The sequence below is a fragment of the Nymphaea colorata genome, chromosome 5, assembly GCF_008831285.2.
Source record: "Nymphaea colorata isolate Beijing-Zhang1983 chromosome 5, ASM883128v2, whole genome shotgun sequence".
In the NCBI taxonomy this organism is placed as follows: Eukaryota; Viridiplantae; Streptophyta; class Magnoliopsida; order Nymphaeales; family Nymphaeaceae; genus Nymphaea; species Nymphaea colorata.
Genome location: NC_045142.1, coordinates 10,353,372 through 10,369,439, shown reverse-complemented (window position 1 = coordinate 10,369,439; position 16,068 = coordinate 10,353,372). Strand labels below are relative to the sequence as shown.

Here is a 16,068-nt window from a genome sequence, read left to right as displayed (position 1 = left end):
GTTCATATTTGGATTTATTTTTAAATAAATGTCTTGTATCTAATTTCCATACGTTTTGAAAGTCAATTATTAACACATGATAATTTAGTTGGCTGTATATTTAAAAGTCATCGGATGTGAAAATAAAAGTCGGTTTTGAATCACATTCCCATGCTGAAATTAAAAATTGTGTTCAAATTAAAACTTTTTGTTATTTCTTAGTTTACCTTTGAATCCAACTACGTTAATATCTAATAATTGGATATGATAAAGGGTAAATACAATTCAAATTTAATCCTTTGTCTTTGACATACCCACAGTTTAGTGCCAGCGAGTCAGCGAACTCGAAAGCAACCCAAGGCTAAGTTTGAGCTTGGTTGAGGCCAGCTAGCTCAAACATGCATGAGTCGACATATTTGAAGCATTTCTGGGACCAATTTTTTCTAAGTATGCATCACCCATCCTTAGACTGCAAAGAAAATCTGAGAGTGCCTTAGACAACATCTTTTATCGTTTTCGTTTACTGCATGTGCACTAGACAAGCTTTGCTGAAAATAATTTAGTTCCAAGTATGAAACACAATTCTAATTGAGTGTTACAAAGCACCCAAAACTTAAAACGTGCTTGTCACAAGCCTGCTAGCGAAAACTAGTTGTTTAAAGGCATGTTAATTTCACGTTCTCGTTTTGTTTCCCATGAATACTACTCTTATAGGCTGCAAAAAGTGGAAATACTTCTTCAAAGCAGAAGGCAGCCTGCTGTCCATCCAGGCCAGGACTCAGTCCAGGCAGGCCCTGTTAATTTTGTTAAAGATGTCAAAGCCAAACACTAGCTCAATTTCTTAAGCAAGCATTCGTACAAGACTAAAATAGAGAGAATATGATGGTATCCTTTGAGGAGAATTACAACAATACGAAGGAGAATAACCAGTTTTATAAATGTACGCTCTTACATGCAAACTTTCCATGCACAAAAGTGATGTATGTCAGTCAGGAATGCTTCATGAACAAGGTATCCAACCAGCCACCCATACTCCTGCAATCTTCTTGAAGCTCCGGTTTTGAACATGCTAGCCTCAAGAGACATACACAGATAGATGAAAATCATCAGTTCAATTCTAGAGTGTGTTAATCCTATGGATTGCAAACAATAGATGTACAATACTCTAATTGATGAGTGTACCATTTCCCGCCCAAGTATGAAAACAGCCCTTAACCCCTGGGATGAGGGAAAAAGAGGGAGGGCTTCAGCCCTTAACCCCTGGGATGAGGGAAAAAGAGGGAGGGCTTCAGCCCCTTCGAGGTATCCCCCTCCTCTTTTCTAAATATACTCGTTTCATAAGGTTGATTCGTACGGAACTTAGTGGGCCTTGGATTACCCAAATCCATATTCATGAATAATTTCTAAAATATATTGCTATTAAGAACTATAAAGGCATGCCAAAGACCGTATCCCTTTAATGCTGCCCCAACGTCTTTCAAATGGAACATGTGGAAAGCAAGTCAGTTCTTCAATGGTCTCTTTGTCTTTTCGGTAAGCCCAACGCCATTGACATATATACAAGGGGACTACACCAAAAGTCAGATATTGCACTGAAGTGAACAAGTAGTCGCCCTTGGACTGTACAAAACCAAATCATTCAAGGGTTCAACCAATTCTACAAAACCAAATCAAATGGTGTTTTCAGTCCAGAAGGATCTGCTGAATTCACATACCAACTGCTGTATGTCCTTATATCTTGGCTGCACGGTCATGGCATTGTGTACATTCATTTGTGTATAAAGCCAGAGTTCTATCAAGTTGAACTAAAATTATGTACACAATAATATTTTCACTGCTAAAGCAAAGGTCTTGATATAACCAATATCTTCTTGCAGAGAATATTTCTTTCTCTAGCGTGTATATGGATCCATCCACCTAGTGTTTGATAAGGTAAGCCCACTTGCAACCAATAAGCAATAAGTTTTACTCAGGGAAGTAAGTTTATAACAGTCCAAGTATTGTTATTTCTTAGTTCCATGAATTTATTGCATTTGTCTAGTTTGAATCATGCACAACATGGTCAAAAGAAGTGGGTTCTGAAAAGTATCCACAGACACAAGAAAATTTTGATCTTCAAGCCAAAACTTATGAAGTAACGCAAATTTTGACAGAAGGAAAACAGTACTTTTGACACCCAACATAAGGAATCCAAGGTAGACAAGGATGAGGTCAGAAGTAAGCATAAAAATCTTTCAACCATGTAACAGGTTTGTGAACTTGAGATGGGTGATGAACATCCATTCTGGGCTTCTTATGAAGAAAGATCATTATGAGATAATGATGGTTCAATACTCAATAGTGATTCTGTGTCGTGACCGTCGTCAAAGAGACTTCAATCAAACTCATGAAAAGACTCATAAGGACAAATGACAGGTACTAACTAGCCAGAGTCTATGTGCAGGAGAAGAACAACCTTATCATCATTCTCATAAATATTTTGGAAGGACAAATATTTTCAAAGACAACTCAACCAACAAAAGTTTTGTTTGAATGGAGATCATGTCATTTGCATTCTTTCTAAACATTTGAGCAGGCTAGAAAAATACATTTCCTAGCTTTCCAATCAAATTTGGTTTGGTGATGTTTCGAGTTTTGTTGCATAAAATAGGCAACAAAAAGCTAAGATGTGACCTGTCCCAGTTATCTTCTGTTCTAAAAAAGTACATTTTACAAAAGCGTGTAAAAACAAAACTTTCATGATAAACATTTGACAAAACAAGGACATCAAAGGATTGTTGTTGCTGACAAGATGAATCATTATGCTCTGCCACTTGTTGAAACTTGGAAAAAAAAAATTTCGAAGACTTCGCTATTTTTTGCCAATTGAAGTACTACAAAAGAAAAAGAGAGAGATAGAGAGAGAGTTAGCTTTGTTCTTGAGAATTAAGCTACCAAAACTTATTAAACATATAAAGGAAAGGAATACAGACCGTCATATGGACACTGACTTGTACTCCATATTAATGAGAATGAAGTAAACAAAAGAGAACGAAAGCTTTGTAGCAATCAAAGCAACTGCAAACGGATTATTTGCAAATAGAAGAAGAAGGAAAAAAAGCTTGTAATTCTGCAGTAACACAAACTACAAATTCTAGGAATCCCGCACAGTTCTGAAAAATAGGGTTTCAATTCTGAAAAATAGGGTTTCAAATGGGTCAGATAAGACAGATAAAACTTGGTCAAGTTAGAACCCGGCCAATAGATAAAAATGATTCGAAGAGCAGATCTGGCCCATTTGCATTCCTACTGAGGAAAGATAAATTTCTATAATAAGCACAACTATCTGGTGGAAAGTTGTCTAGTATAGCTCACTGACATGGAATCTAATGCCTCAACAAATATATAACCACAACAAGCTCCTTCAAAGTTGAAATGGGTGATATACGAGCACTTTGGCATGCATGGAAGTGCACATCTACATACATGCACTCAAAGACAAAATTCAACATTCTTTTCTTTCTTTTATATCTAACCAATTCAACCAAGCTTGTTTTCTTGGTTGGTAACTTTAAAAGTGATTGGGGTCTCTCTGCCACATTCACACATAAGATGGTTATTGAGTTATCTCTCCTTCTTTTCTTTTCTTTTTCTTTTTTTTTTTCCATCTGTGGAATTCCAGTGTAGACAAGTTCCACGTCACCTGGCTGCTTGTTTGGCTGGAAGCTATGCTGCACTGTGTATTTAAGAATTTTGCTTTTCCAAAAGCCTGTTCAGGGTTAGAGTGACTAGATGCTATTGCAAGATATTAAGGTGGAAACTCCTATTAACGGACTGTCTTCAAATTGGACTTCACCTATAATATTCAAGCCTTGATCAAATTATATAAAGCAAGATTAAGAGAAAAGGATAACATGAAAACTAGTTGTTCCTTAATATTTTTGTTCACTCTTTCTATTGCTCTTTTGTTCTTGGTGACTGGATATGCAACAAGGGTTTTGTAAAATCTATTATGCAGATACATGAACATGTAGGATTTCCAACCATTTGTGACTGGTACATGAACATGTAGGATTTCCAACCATTTGTGACTGGACCTTTTGGACATGCAGGAATTCAAATCATTATTACAATGCAATAGCATAAAACAAGAGAACCTAAGTCAGGCTCTACGTTTCTTAAACATTCTGATATTGAGGACTCATGGAGGTTTATGATCTATACATCTGCATTCAGAAGTTGGTTTACATTAGAAGCCTTTACTGCTACAGAGATCTATTAGCTTTTCAAAACTGAGGTTGAAGGCTTATGAGAAAAGGACAACTTTTTAAATCAAAGTGCCCAAAAATGCAATCAAAACTCCCAATCGAATTCATCCCCAAACTAGAAACCAAATCAAAACCCCGAACTGAGAATATAACCACATCTGCAATCAAAATGGGCAAATCAAAACACCGAAATCAAAAGAAAATCAAAAAGAAGAAGGAGAAGAAGAAAAGAGAGAGAGAGAGAAAGAGATCAATTATTTTCTGATGATCGATGGCCACTAACACTGGAAACAGTGAACTTCAAACAGGCAAAGCGCCAGCCAAAAATCTGGAATAGGGAAAAAAAATTAGCTGCAGAGTGAAGAAGAAGAAAAAGAAGGGGAGGGGGGGAGGGGAGAGAGACTCACACAGTTGTTTTTATTTCTCATCATATTTGCCTTTGATATGCTTCAACGGGATTCCAATCACCAGCAATTCATCTTTGTTGTTGGATTTTTTTTTTTTTTTTTTTGAGTGGAGCTTATTTACATTCCAGTCAACCTTGCAACGTCCAATCAGGCCCAAGTCCCTCAGGTCCATGAGCCTGCAACTGCTTACCTAGCAGTGGGATCTGGTTCAACAGTTGGAGATAAGAAGGACGTAGACTTAAATCTCAAATAATGAGAACAGGAAGCACCAGCGTACCGGATCATTGACTCACTGAATCTGGGCATGTCACCTGAAGCTTCAAATCACGCCACTGGTGGTTTTGCACAAATAACATAGTTGCCAGTTGCCACTACTTGTCTAATTCATGGTTATAGTAGGTACATTATGTGACTTCAACATGAAAGTAGCTTCAACATTTTGCAGTCCATAATGTAAGCACATTAGATGCTGCAAAAGCTGAGATATTACCTGTCCACAAGAAATCAAAAATTCCATAAGAAAATGACAAACTACTGCTGTTTTAAGTGAGAAAAGGAAATGTTATGAGATGACATACAATCAGAAAGAATTCTAGGAAGAGGATGCAGCAGCAGGCTTTTCTTTATGTCCTGCACCTTCATCTTGGTGACTAGCACGCTGAGGTACCATTTACACTACTCCGGGAAGCTGGTGTGCAACTTCAAGACGTAGTAGGATCATAAATCATGAACGTCTCCCCATAGGCACTCGAACACAATGACAAAACCATTGAACTGCATCCATATGCCTAAGTCAATCATCCTTTTACCACAAGCAGTACCCAATTGAAACCCCAACATTTGGGAAAAGAAGTGTTCATGTAAAGGTTTTCCAGCTGCATCCTAGTGAACTTCAAAATTTAAATATTTTAGACAGGAGATTTCTGCAACAATATGCATAATTTCTTTCCAAGAACACCCTTCTCCATTGCATGATTCCAGAACACGCCCAGTTCCTGATTGCTATCTCCATATGAAGCAAGGAGATTGTTATATATTTTAACAGTGATCATCATGCCTGTTCGCGCCATGTCATTAAGATATTCTGAGGCAGTCAAAGGCATTCCGCCATGCAAGTATGCATAAGCTAGATGAGCATGCAGAAGACTGTCACTGGGTAATCCTCTTCCTTTCAACTGATAAAATGCTCTCTGCGCATAACCCAGCATTCCTTTCTTGCAAAATCTGCGGATGATTGCTCTATAAACAGAAGTAACTGGTATGATGCCTCTCCTAGCAATCTCATCTGGTATCCTTAAAGCTGCCTCTGCATTGTTTTGATTGCAGTAGCAATCTACAAGCCATGCATAGGTGCTGTGACTCGGAGATAACCCTGCATTCAATAACAGAATCATTACTACATTCAGAAAAGGCTTGAAAGGAGTTTTTCGTGAATGGTCTGCAACAAAATTAACGAGAAATTAAAATGCATTATATGCATTCCATGTTCCAAACCTGAATCCAACATCTCGAATAGGACCTTTGTAGCTTCATCAATCTCCTGGATCTTGCAAAACCCATGAATCAGTGCTTTATAAGTAAACACGTCAAGACTAAGACCTGCCTCCAGCATCTTATTTCTAACTTTCAATGCTGATCCCATATCCCCTCTCTTACAATATGCATTGATCAATGTATTGCAAGTAACACTATCAGGTTCAATCTTTTTGTCATTCATCTCATTCAAAAGATCATGTGCAGCTCTCATCAGCCCTTCTGCGCAAAGCTTGCGAATAATTGAATTATAAGTTACAACACCTGGGAAAATCCCTTTTGATTCCATTTCCTTGCGCAATCTTAATCCTTCTTCAAGATTGTTGGCTCGACAAAATCCATCAATCAATATCGTGTAAGTGACCTCAGTGGGTACAGCAACTCTGATTTCATTGAAAAGTTTCATAGCTTCGCGCATTCTGCCTTCTCTGCAGAACCCGTGTATAAGAGCATTATACGTGATAATGTCTGGATTAACACCTTCCCTGGCCATCCTATCTTGTACACAGAGTGCTTCATAATGCATTCCCTTCTTGCAGTACAATGCTATCAAGGTATTGTATGATACTAAATCTGGAAGCACTTGATTTCGTTCCATTGTTTTCATCAAATTCTCTGCTTCCTCTGTATCCCCTGACTTATAACAAGCATGGAGCATTACATTGAAAATGTAGATATTTGGATTTATTCCAACCTGCAGGATCTCACGGTACATTTTCCAGGCAGCCGCCGTAGCTCTTTCCTTCACCAGTGCACTCAAGAGTGAGGTACAAGCATGATGGTGCGGCCTGATGCCATGATTCCCCATCTGTCGAAACGTTTCAATTGCATCCTGTGTCATCTTAGATTGAGCATAGAAGATGATAAGCCAGCTCAGAATCTCGGCATTTGACTCTGGATCGCTGCTACTGTCCAATAAAGAGTTTAAAACGGTTGATGACCAAAGAAAATCCTTGAAAATGATCCTTTTTAACAAGGATTGTGCTTCTTTGAAGTGTTTTCGCTTGGTAAGGATATGAATCATGGTCCAGCAAGGTTGTATGGAGTGCTTATAGTGAGGAAGCGATTCAACCCACTTGAAGAAAGCCCCTGAGGAGTCGCAAACATCTCTGGAAAGCTCAAGCAAAACCAGGTTCACCACCGAGGGCGTTAAGCGAGAGCTGATGTGGGTATTAGATAAAGTGCTCCACTTACCCTTTAAAAACACGGAGCAGACGCCCCTGACAAAATGTTTTTCACTTCCTTTAGTAATTGAAGTCGCCATTCTCGCTCCTCCCTTGAGATTTTGCTGGTGGCCAGACCCCTTCTACTGAAAATAAAGCAAGAAAAACCAGGCCCCTCGTCAGGTGAGTCCTCTCTCTCTCTCTCTCTCTCTCTCTCTCTCTCTCTCTCTCTCTCTCTCTCTCTCTCTCCAATATTTGTGAAATTGTAAGAAGAAGATATTACCGCTTAAAAATTTTAAAGTACAGCGATCATTTGAATTCTCAAATTGCAGAGACAATTTCCTATTTGTATTTCGTAAGATAGAAGGGAAGAATATCACCTGAACACCCAGCCGAACCAACGTTGACGGGAGGCGAATGGCGCGAATCTGCAGTTCAAAACCACCTTCTAGCTCCGGTTTCCAACTTTTTTTTTTTTCGGCTTCTGTTTTGGGGCAGTTTTAGCTTCTCTCTAAACCTCACAATGGAACTCTTGGAAGAAACCCTTCTTTCGCTTAGAAACACCAACAAACACCCACAATATGCATTGTAGAGTTATCTTTCTGTTGTTTTTCGAAAAAAAAAGGGGCAGAACATCACTGGAACACGGTCGAACCACCATTAACGAGAGGCGAATCTGTAGTCCAAAATTATCTTCAAACTCTGTGGAAGGGCAGCTGCGGCTTTCTTCCTAAAAACCAACAATGGGACCTTCGAAGCTCCTTCCCTTTGAGGCTTAACCGACGGAGAGAGAGGGACGAAGAGGAGAAAAAAAAAACTACGCTCTCTTATTTTCACGTTTTGGAAAACGCGTCCATAAAATTAAAACTCAATCACGGAAACAAGATTAGTTATTAAAATACTTTTTTCTTCGGTCATAAGTTTGTGAAGTTCATCATTTGTGATTCTTCCTCACAAGCATGTTACGTGTCACATCAAAGTAATTTTTATTCTTTGTGCTTTGAAAATAAAGTTAAATTCAATTCCACAGGCATTATGTTCTTGAAAGTAGTCAGAGACGAGTCAAAAAAATTTTACGATCGAATTAAAGTTTCAAAATTTTAAGTAGGGCAGAAATATTATTTTTTAATTTTTTTTTATATAAAACAAGTAATTTTTTTTTAAATTTACATACAAATTTTTAAAAATAATTTTTTTTGAAATGAAACCTAAACCCATGCCAACCCTACCCTGCCTTTTGAAATGGAGCCTAAGCCCATGCCAACCCTACCTTGCCTTCGCCCTGATCGAACCAAGCACCAAGGTGATGGAACATTGTCATCAAGTTGTCTATTGTAGTAGTAAAAACGACTATATTTCACAAATCTTGTACAAGGACCAAACTAGAACTTTTTAAAATTTTATACACTAAAATTTCATTTTTTTTTTTTTATCCTGGGGGCCATGGCCACTGTCAGCCACTAAGCTCCATCCTCACTATCTCCACATCAAGCCTGATGCATCCTTGAATTCTAGAGACAAAGAGGGGGAAAGGCTAGGAAACTTATGGACAGCTTCTAACTCTTCAAGAAAGTTAGAGTTATGTTCATGTAAATATGGCCGCAACTAAGGCTGGCCCCAGCGCTCGGCAAAGTAGGGATTGGGATCGGGCTAACTCAAAGTTTTTGACAGCGGCCCAAGCATGACCCGCTTAGTTATCAGGCAGGCCCACGTCAACTTTATATTTGGTATCCACTCACATTTCAAACCCATAATATTTCATATATTTTAATATATTAGAAACCCTTAGCAACATGCCAAGAATTTCTAAGGTGCCATCAGCAACACACCAAGTGAAATGGTTGCTTGTGTCATGTGCCAAGGAATATATATATATATATATATATATATATGTGTGTGGGCCAACCTGACCAGATAAACTTATTTAATCGGGTCGGCCCAAGTATCAAAGAACCAGCCCAAACCCTACCGATCACGGACCGAGTGCCCAACTATATATGAGATACCCGACCCATTATCCTCCACCCTTAGCTGCACCATCAGTTCACCTCTAGGATATTTTAAGTCGGGTTGGTGCTACAGGTATTTATGGGAAATAAAAGAAGCAAGTTGAAAACATGGAGGAAAAATCTTTTGCCCCCAGCACTAGAAACGCCACGATTCACTTTGGTTCATCTTTGATGTCCATGATCATTGACATCATCTAGACAAAAAAATAGTTAAAAGTTAGGTCCATAAGGCTAAGGCTAAAGTGTGTATATATATATAGAGAGAGAGAAAGAGAGAGAAGCATTTTATTTTATGCTACCATTTTGCTGGATGGCGAAAAATTAAAAGGTATAGCTAAAAGCACCATGAATAGTTGTTAAAAATACTATAAAAGGTTGATGCATCATAAATTTTCATTAATGCCCCAACAGCTGTTTTTAGTGATACATTTTTATTTTTTAGTCATTTGAAAACATGCAGCATATGGCAGCATAGAACCCTCACATAATTTTATTTTAAATTTGATCCCCTTTAATTTAATTGCACTTAGTTAACAATTATTAATTGTAAGCTTTAATTACGGGTTTCTCTTTGCCCTACAAGTTGGCAATAAGAAAAACTTTGTCTAATATGCATTATACACCCTATTTTTTAAATCTCTATCATTATATTTATTGCTGGCTAGCACTATAAAATATCTGCACTCACTTTATCCATCTTTCATGTCAGGTATCCGATGTCAACCTTGACGTGACTTTGATAAAAATGGATGATGGCGACCAAATGATTTCTTTTTTATAAATAGTTAACTGGACTATACTCACTTTGATATACATTGTTAGGTTAAAATGTTTGTATAGATATATTCAAGTTTTTTTTTTTTTTTTTTTGAAGTTATTTTTTTACTAACATCATTCACCTGTGGTAAGTTTAGATGCTTGGACTCATCTACTTAGAATGCATAGAGCCTCCCATGCCTGGCGTTAATCGTTCCTCAATCATTTGTGATGAATTTGTGGCTATGTATATAAAAATTTGTACATGTTCAAAGATACTTATGCATTCGTATCATCGGTGCTTGCTTCTTGAACACCAAAAACTAAAGCACCTGTATTTTTCTTGTTACAATTTGTTTTTAATGAAATGTTTGGTTTAGTGTAATTGTTTGATTCTAATCCAGTCATTGCCCAATTGTTATTTAGGACTGCACAATAACTCGAGTTGAACTCAAAACTAACTCACAAAAACTTGACTCAAGCTCAATTCGTTTATAATTATACTTGAAAAGTTAAAAGAGACGAGTTTGAGTTGTAAGAACTCCACTCATTTAAACTCAGCTTAACTCGACAACATAAATATGTTGGGAATTAAATATTGCTTGTTGCTAAGTTTTTCTTTATAAGGAATATTTAGATACAGAATAAGCATATTATTTTGTTGAATTTTTTGTTAGATGGTTGTTTGGAGTTGAATTAGTTAAAAAAAAAAAGTTAAATGAATTAACATCTTAAAAGAAATGTTTGCTCTCACAATCTCCAAGGGTCATATTTCACCTGCAACCTTTTTGTTCGCGAGCGTCTTCACCATTCTTAGATGTTCATAGCCGGCGTTAAACCTATTAATGCGAACATTTCCACTGTATCCTTTTTTTTTTGGTACATCACTGTATCCTTTTTTATATTGGTTGTTCGTATTGTTTCTTAGATATTATTTGCTCCCCCCTTTTTTTGGTTTAGATTTGTTAAGGATGTGTTTTAGTTTCTTTCTCATGCATCAAATGGATTAACATATGCATTGTCTTACGGTGGAAGAAGAACTTGTGTTGTACTTTCTTTGCGCTGCTCGGGAAATTTATTGTCTATTTTGTTTAATTCATAATATTTACAAGTTCAAAAGGAGACAAGTTTGAAGGAGATAAAAACTCATGCCTATTTTTTGTTATAATTTGGTATGTTTTTCCTCAGCTCAACAACAGCAATTTTTAGTTGCTTGCAGTTGGTTTGAACTTGATTGTTAGAGCTTAGAGCTTCGATGGCAGGCTTTATCCATTTTTCTCTTGTGCCACTGGTTTAAAATTTTGCTTTTCTATTAATTTTTTATAGTGATCATCCTAATGTAGGTGATATGGAGCACTACTTTTTGCTTGCTGTTTTGTGCTTTCTTGTTGTATTGTAACCGTTGGAAATTCCAACACAATGGTAATAAAATTTATGAGCAGTAATTTTTTATTTTGATGCAACAAACAAGCCTTAAAAAATCTTTCCCTCTGTTTGAAAAATTTTCCATGAAAAGTTTACCACTCAAAAGCATACCCTACGTCAAATGCTACCGAAGGGGCCATTTGATAACAAAGAAATCTGAAATTGAAAAAATATTTCTAGAAATAAGTTTCCTGGAATAAAAGAATGAGACTTTTTTTTTATTCTCATTCTGATGTGTGTGTGATGACTGAAAAATAAATTTCCAGAAATTTATTTCTTAATTTGATGAAAAAGAAATATATTTTCAGGTTTAGTGGGATGCATCTAGTTCTTGGTGTTCGTTCGATGATCCTTTTTTTTTTCCTGGATTTTTTCATTTTGCTCAACTGTTCGTTAGGTTGAGTGCTTCTACTATTCAAATTGCATTAGACTATAGTGACAGCGATATCGCCATTGACATGGTATTGCCACTAGACACTCTAGAAGGGAAGGGTAACCAAAATGGAGTTTGATTGACGTTCATAGTGAAGAACAAGATACAGGCTGAGAGGCATTATGGGACGCATAATGAAATTCACAATTTTTCTCCCCGAAAGAGTAGACAAGAAAGTGTAGTTTAGCTCACGGCGATAATTGGAGCACATGATTTTTCTAGAGATCCAAGAAGGTTGCGGGTGGAACGATTGAGGAAGGTTTCTTATGTTGTTTTAGTCTTCAAGGAAATTGAAATGTTGTTATATGTTGGTGTGGGATAATACATGACATCTCACACTAAGCCAAGAGGTGTGCTTAAGATTGACATTTTTGACACGGCATTACCAAATACAACATGCACTCTTGCTACCATGCTCAAATGCTGATAGGCCATGGTAGATTTTATATATAAATTGCACACTACATGGTATAGCCAAAGGGTGCGTTGAAAATTATGGAGAGTTTGTTCAACAAAGGAAAACTGAATCTTACTGTCAGGGAATTTCTGCAATTTGAATTTTAGTCACATGTGTTGTATATAGTAATTGACATGATGATGAATTTTATACATTAAATGTTCCCATACTTACCTGAATGTAAACGGCCCAAACTTCATTATCAACATCTATGCACTTATTTGTTGGTTCCCAACCAAACTCACTTGTTGTTAAAATTTGCTTGCATATATTGTGTTCTGCTTTTGTACTCTTCAACTTGTTTTTTATTTTTTCTATTGTGAATTTTGGCCCAAACTTTTCTATCATCTTCTGTTCAATTGTCTTATAAGCTTTTGGCTTTAAATTGCTGCCTGACTTCATGCCAGGTAGTCATGATTGCTGAACTATAAGATTTATAAGATATTCTAGTTGAGCATCATTTCATATGAGACCATCATTTCTTGAGTTGTTTGATCCTTCCATAGGTACTACAATACAAAAGAAAACATAATAAGTAATTGCAAACCCCAAAACAAAACAAAAAAATAGCATAATATTGCCAGCATAATTGGGCGAGGAATGAAGTGGGGACTAAACCCAATACTCAATGCTTTATGTTTTTTGTAGGTTACATTTCCAACATCAACTCCTGCCTTTTGTCGTTTATTAAGTATCATGTGATTGAAAAATCTTCCATTCTTTTTAACCTTTTGTTTGCTTCTACATGTTTCTTTTCCTATCAATAAAAATTGTATTTGCATTTTTTGTTAGATTTATTCATGACTTTTCAGATGCAACTTTATTTGCTCGTCTTGTAATGATGGATGAATATGTACAAACATTCAGCTTCCATATAAAATGCACATTTTTATCCATCATATAGCTAGAAAACTGGGGCCTGATGAACATACTTGGTCAAGAACTTGAGACAGAGTGTGATCAATCTATTCAGGAACGATGGATAATCACATTGGTTCATAAAATAAAAGTTGGCCAATGTGGTGGTGATGGGTAGATTTAAAATTTTCATCATTGAACTATGTAGTGAACAATTAGTCATATAGTTCATTCCAACTCTTCAATGCAACCATGTAGGGATGATATCACCAATGATGAACCAGAAAATAGAATGCAAAATGTCAAGGGTCAGATGATGGAAGTAAGCCAACTAAACTATAATTTGATTAAAGTTTGTAAAAGTTGAAAGAGGAGATGGTTGATTAGGAACTTTAAAATGAATTGATCAGAGGGGCATCTCATTGACAAATCAATGCAATATATGTATATTTATATATTAATCGGACACATTAAAATTTGAGAAATGAAATTAGCATCAATTAGTATCCTTAAGACACACTAAAGAAACTTGTCTAATCTTGAAATGAATGATTGACTGAATCTCAATATCAGATTTTCTTAGCAAATTAAAGCAACTTATAATAATGTATATTATCATACATGTATTGGTGTCTTGTCCGTAAAGAGACTCATCATCCTAATCAATAAGGAAAAGGTTAAAATCATTAATGTGTATTACAATCTACATATTTATATATGTTAAAGACGGAAAAAGAAACCATGAAAGTTCCCCAAAACAGATAATGACCATCTTGCCTTTTCAGGTTCAACAAAAAAATTCCCATTCACAATTTCACAGGAATCCTTATTTGTTGGCATATTGTTTAACATTTCTTAAGCAGGGGACAAGGAAATGGAGTTCCTCAGCTATAAATATTTAGAAGGGAATTAATTTTCTGAACAAAGAAGGTTGGATGATCATGTCAAATAATCCCTCAAGAACTCGTCAGAAATTATGACATGAAAGGTCACCTAATCCATTTGAAGAATGAACTGACTTAAAAGATGCACCTATAAAATCCAAATCATTTGCTTTCAGCTTTGTGGAACTTACAATGCCATAATTACAAGAAATAAATTCAACAATGTCAATCGCAATTTTCTTATATCAGGAGATCTATATCACTGGAAAACAATTAAAAAGCAGTAAGCTACTTGGTCTACTCAGAAAGAGTAAGTTCGAAAGCACGCAACGCCTACTGTATTAATCTTGGTGATAACCTAATGTGACATGACTCATAACGAAAGCTAAAAGCCAATTCAGTAACAACTAGCCAAAAAATTAGCAGAGAGTTCTTACATCACATACCTAGACTCTGTTCTTTGGTTTTCAAACCCAAAGAAAATGAAGAGTTAAGCCTGGTAACACTTCTTACATCACATACCTGGAGTTTGTTCTTTGGTTTTCAAACCCAAAGAAAATGAAGAGTTAAGCTTGGTAACAGAACCTCAAGAACATGGCTAAGGCTGGGCATAACTACAACTATAATAGAGAGGCAATGGAGCGAGAGAGAATGAAGGGATCTTGTAGACTCAATGCTTGAAATAGCTGCTACCAAAGGCATAACTGCTACCAAAGACAGGAAACATATTAAGGCAGAGAACGTGTAGTGAAAAACAAAAATCATAAATCAAGTGTCAATCGAATCACAAAATTAGGCAAAATGGCTCTCGAAGAAGATTCATCAAGAAGGAAAAAAAAATAGACAAAAAGATGTAAGAGGAGGAGGATCTCGTGAAAACCCTACCCGTTTGATTTTCAGCCCTTGCAAGGAGTTGACGATGTTTCCTGATGCAACTTTTCCAGATCCATTGAAAATCGAACAACAAGTCTGTGTTATGACGATGGAGAGATGAATGCATAGTCAGTGGATCACCAGGAATAGAAAGAGAGAGAAAAAGAGGTAGAGAGATAGAGAGAAAGTATTACTTACACAACAGGAGAGTGAGATGAACGACAGATGTGTCTGAGGCAGCAGCAGCGAGAGAAGGCAGCAGCAGCAGGAGTAGCGCTCTTCTCTCTTGCGGGTGGGGTGAAGCAGCTGAGGACGAGAAGACAACCTTTGCGTTAACGGGCCAAAAAAAAAAACCGGAAATATCTTTCCACCTCTCGATGGAAAGATGTTTCCAAAAACGTCTTCAACATTACAAAAAATATTTCCACGTTTGATGAAATGAAAATATTTTAAATATTTGAAAGATAATTCTTGTTCAACAATATATTTCCAGCCAATCAAGGGCCCTAAGTTATTTGAGATTTACTCATTGGTATACTTGAAAACGTAGAAGCCGACAAAGCTTCACACGACATCAGGTAGCCGCGGGAAGGGACAACTCCTAACCAACAGCTCTACGTAATCATGGGGCCGCCATCTAATAGCCCTCGGTATTTGAACAAATCGCAAGAACACCATTCTTCGATCAAGAACTATTGATTCAACGCTGCCATGTGCCAAATTATTGTCACATAGAATATATATATTCACATATTTTATTGTCAAGTTTTAAATTTTCAAAATTTCAGGTTGCTTGATATGAAAAAATGGCTAAATCGCCTCTTGGAAAAGTTATCTCCATGTTTATTGTTTTAGTTTTATTTTTTTTTCGGCTAGCTACACCAGCAACTGTTAAGGCATATTTCGCCAAATCCAAATTAAATAACGTCATTTTTTTATTATACCCAAATGAGTCAGATGTCTTTTTTGTAATAGTATTATAAAATTGCTGATTTTTTCCAATTAAACAAAGTTAACCTTTAGATCTATCCATTAAGAAAGTGG

The 16,068-nt window shown here is 36.5% G+C and overlaps 1 protein-coding gene across 3 annotated transcripts; it reads right to left on the bottom strand.

Annotated features, from left to right (window-relative positions):
* Positions 1 to 737: 737 nt before the first annotated feature.
* LOC116254502 (pentatricopeptide repeat-containing protein At5g38730) lies at positions 738 to 8,144 on the bottom strand. 3 transcript variants are annotated; one of them, XM_031629926.2, is made up of 7 exons: positions 7,710 to 8,144; positions 6,128 to 7,475; positions 5,212 to 6,005; positions 4,911 to 5,123; positions 4,634 to 4,836; positions 4,510 to 4,554; positions 738 to 4,384 (listed from the first exon to the last, which is right to left on the bottom strand). In XM_031629926.2, exons 2-3 carry the CDS (start codon positions 7,428 to 7,430, stop codon positions 5,542 to 5,544), a joined length of 1,767 nt encoding a protein of 588 aa, XP_031485786.1. In that variant the 5' UTR covers positions 7,431 to 7,475; positions 7,710 to 8,144; the 3' UTR covers positions 738 to 4,384; positions 4,510 to 4,554; positions 4,634 to 4,836; positions 4,911 to 5,123; positions 5,212 to 5,541. The 3 variants fall into 3 exon arrangements, with proteins under 3 accessions (XP_031485786.1, XP_031485787.1, XP_031485785.1); XM_031629927.2 differs by lacking the exon at positions 738 to 4,384 and having other exon boundaries at positions 4,463 to 4,554; positions 6,128 to 7,275; positions 7,361 to 7,475; XM_031629925.2 differs by lacking the exon at positions 738 to 4,384 and having other exon boundaries at positions 4,463 to 4,554.
* Positions 8,145 to 16,068: the final 7,924 nt, after the last annotated feature.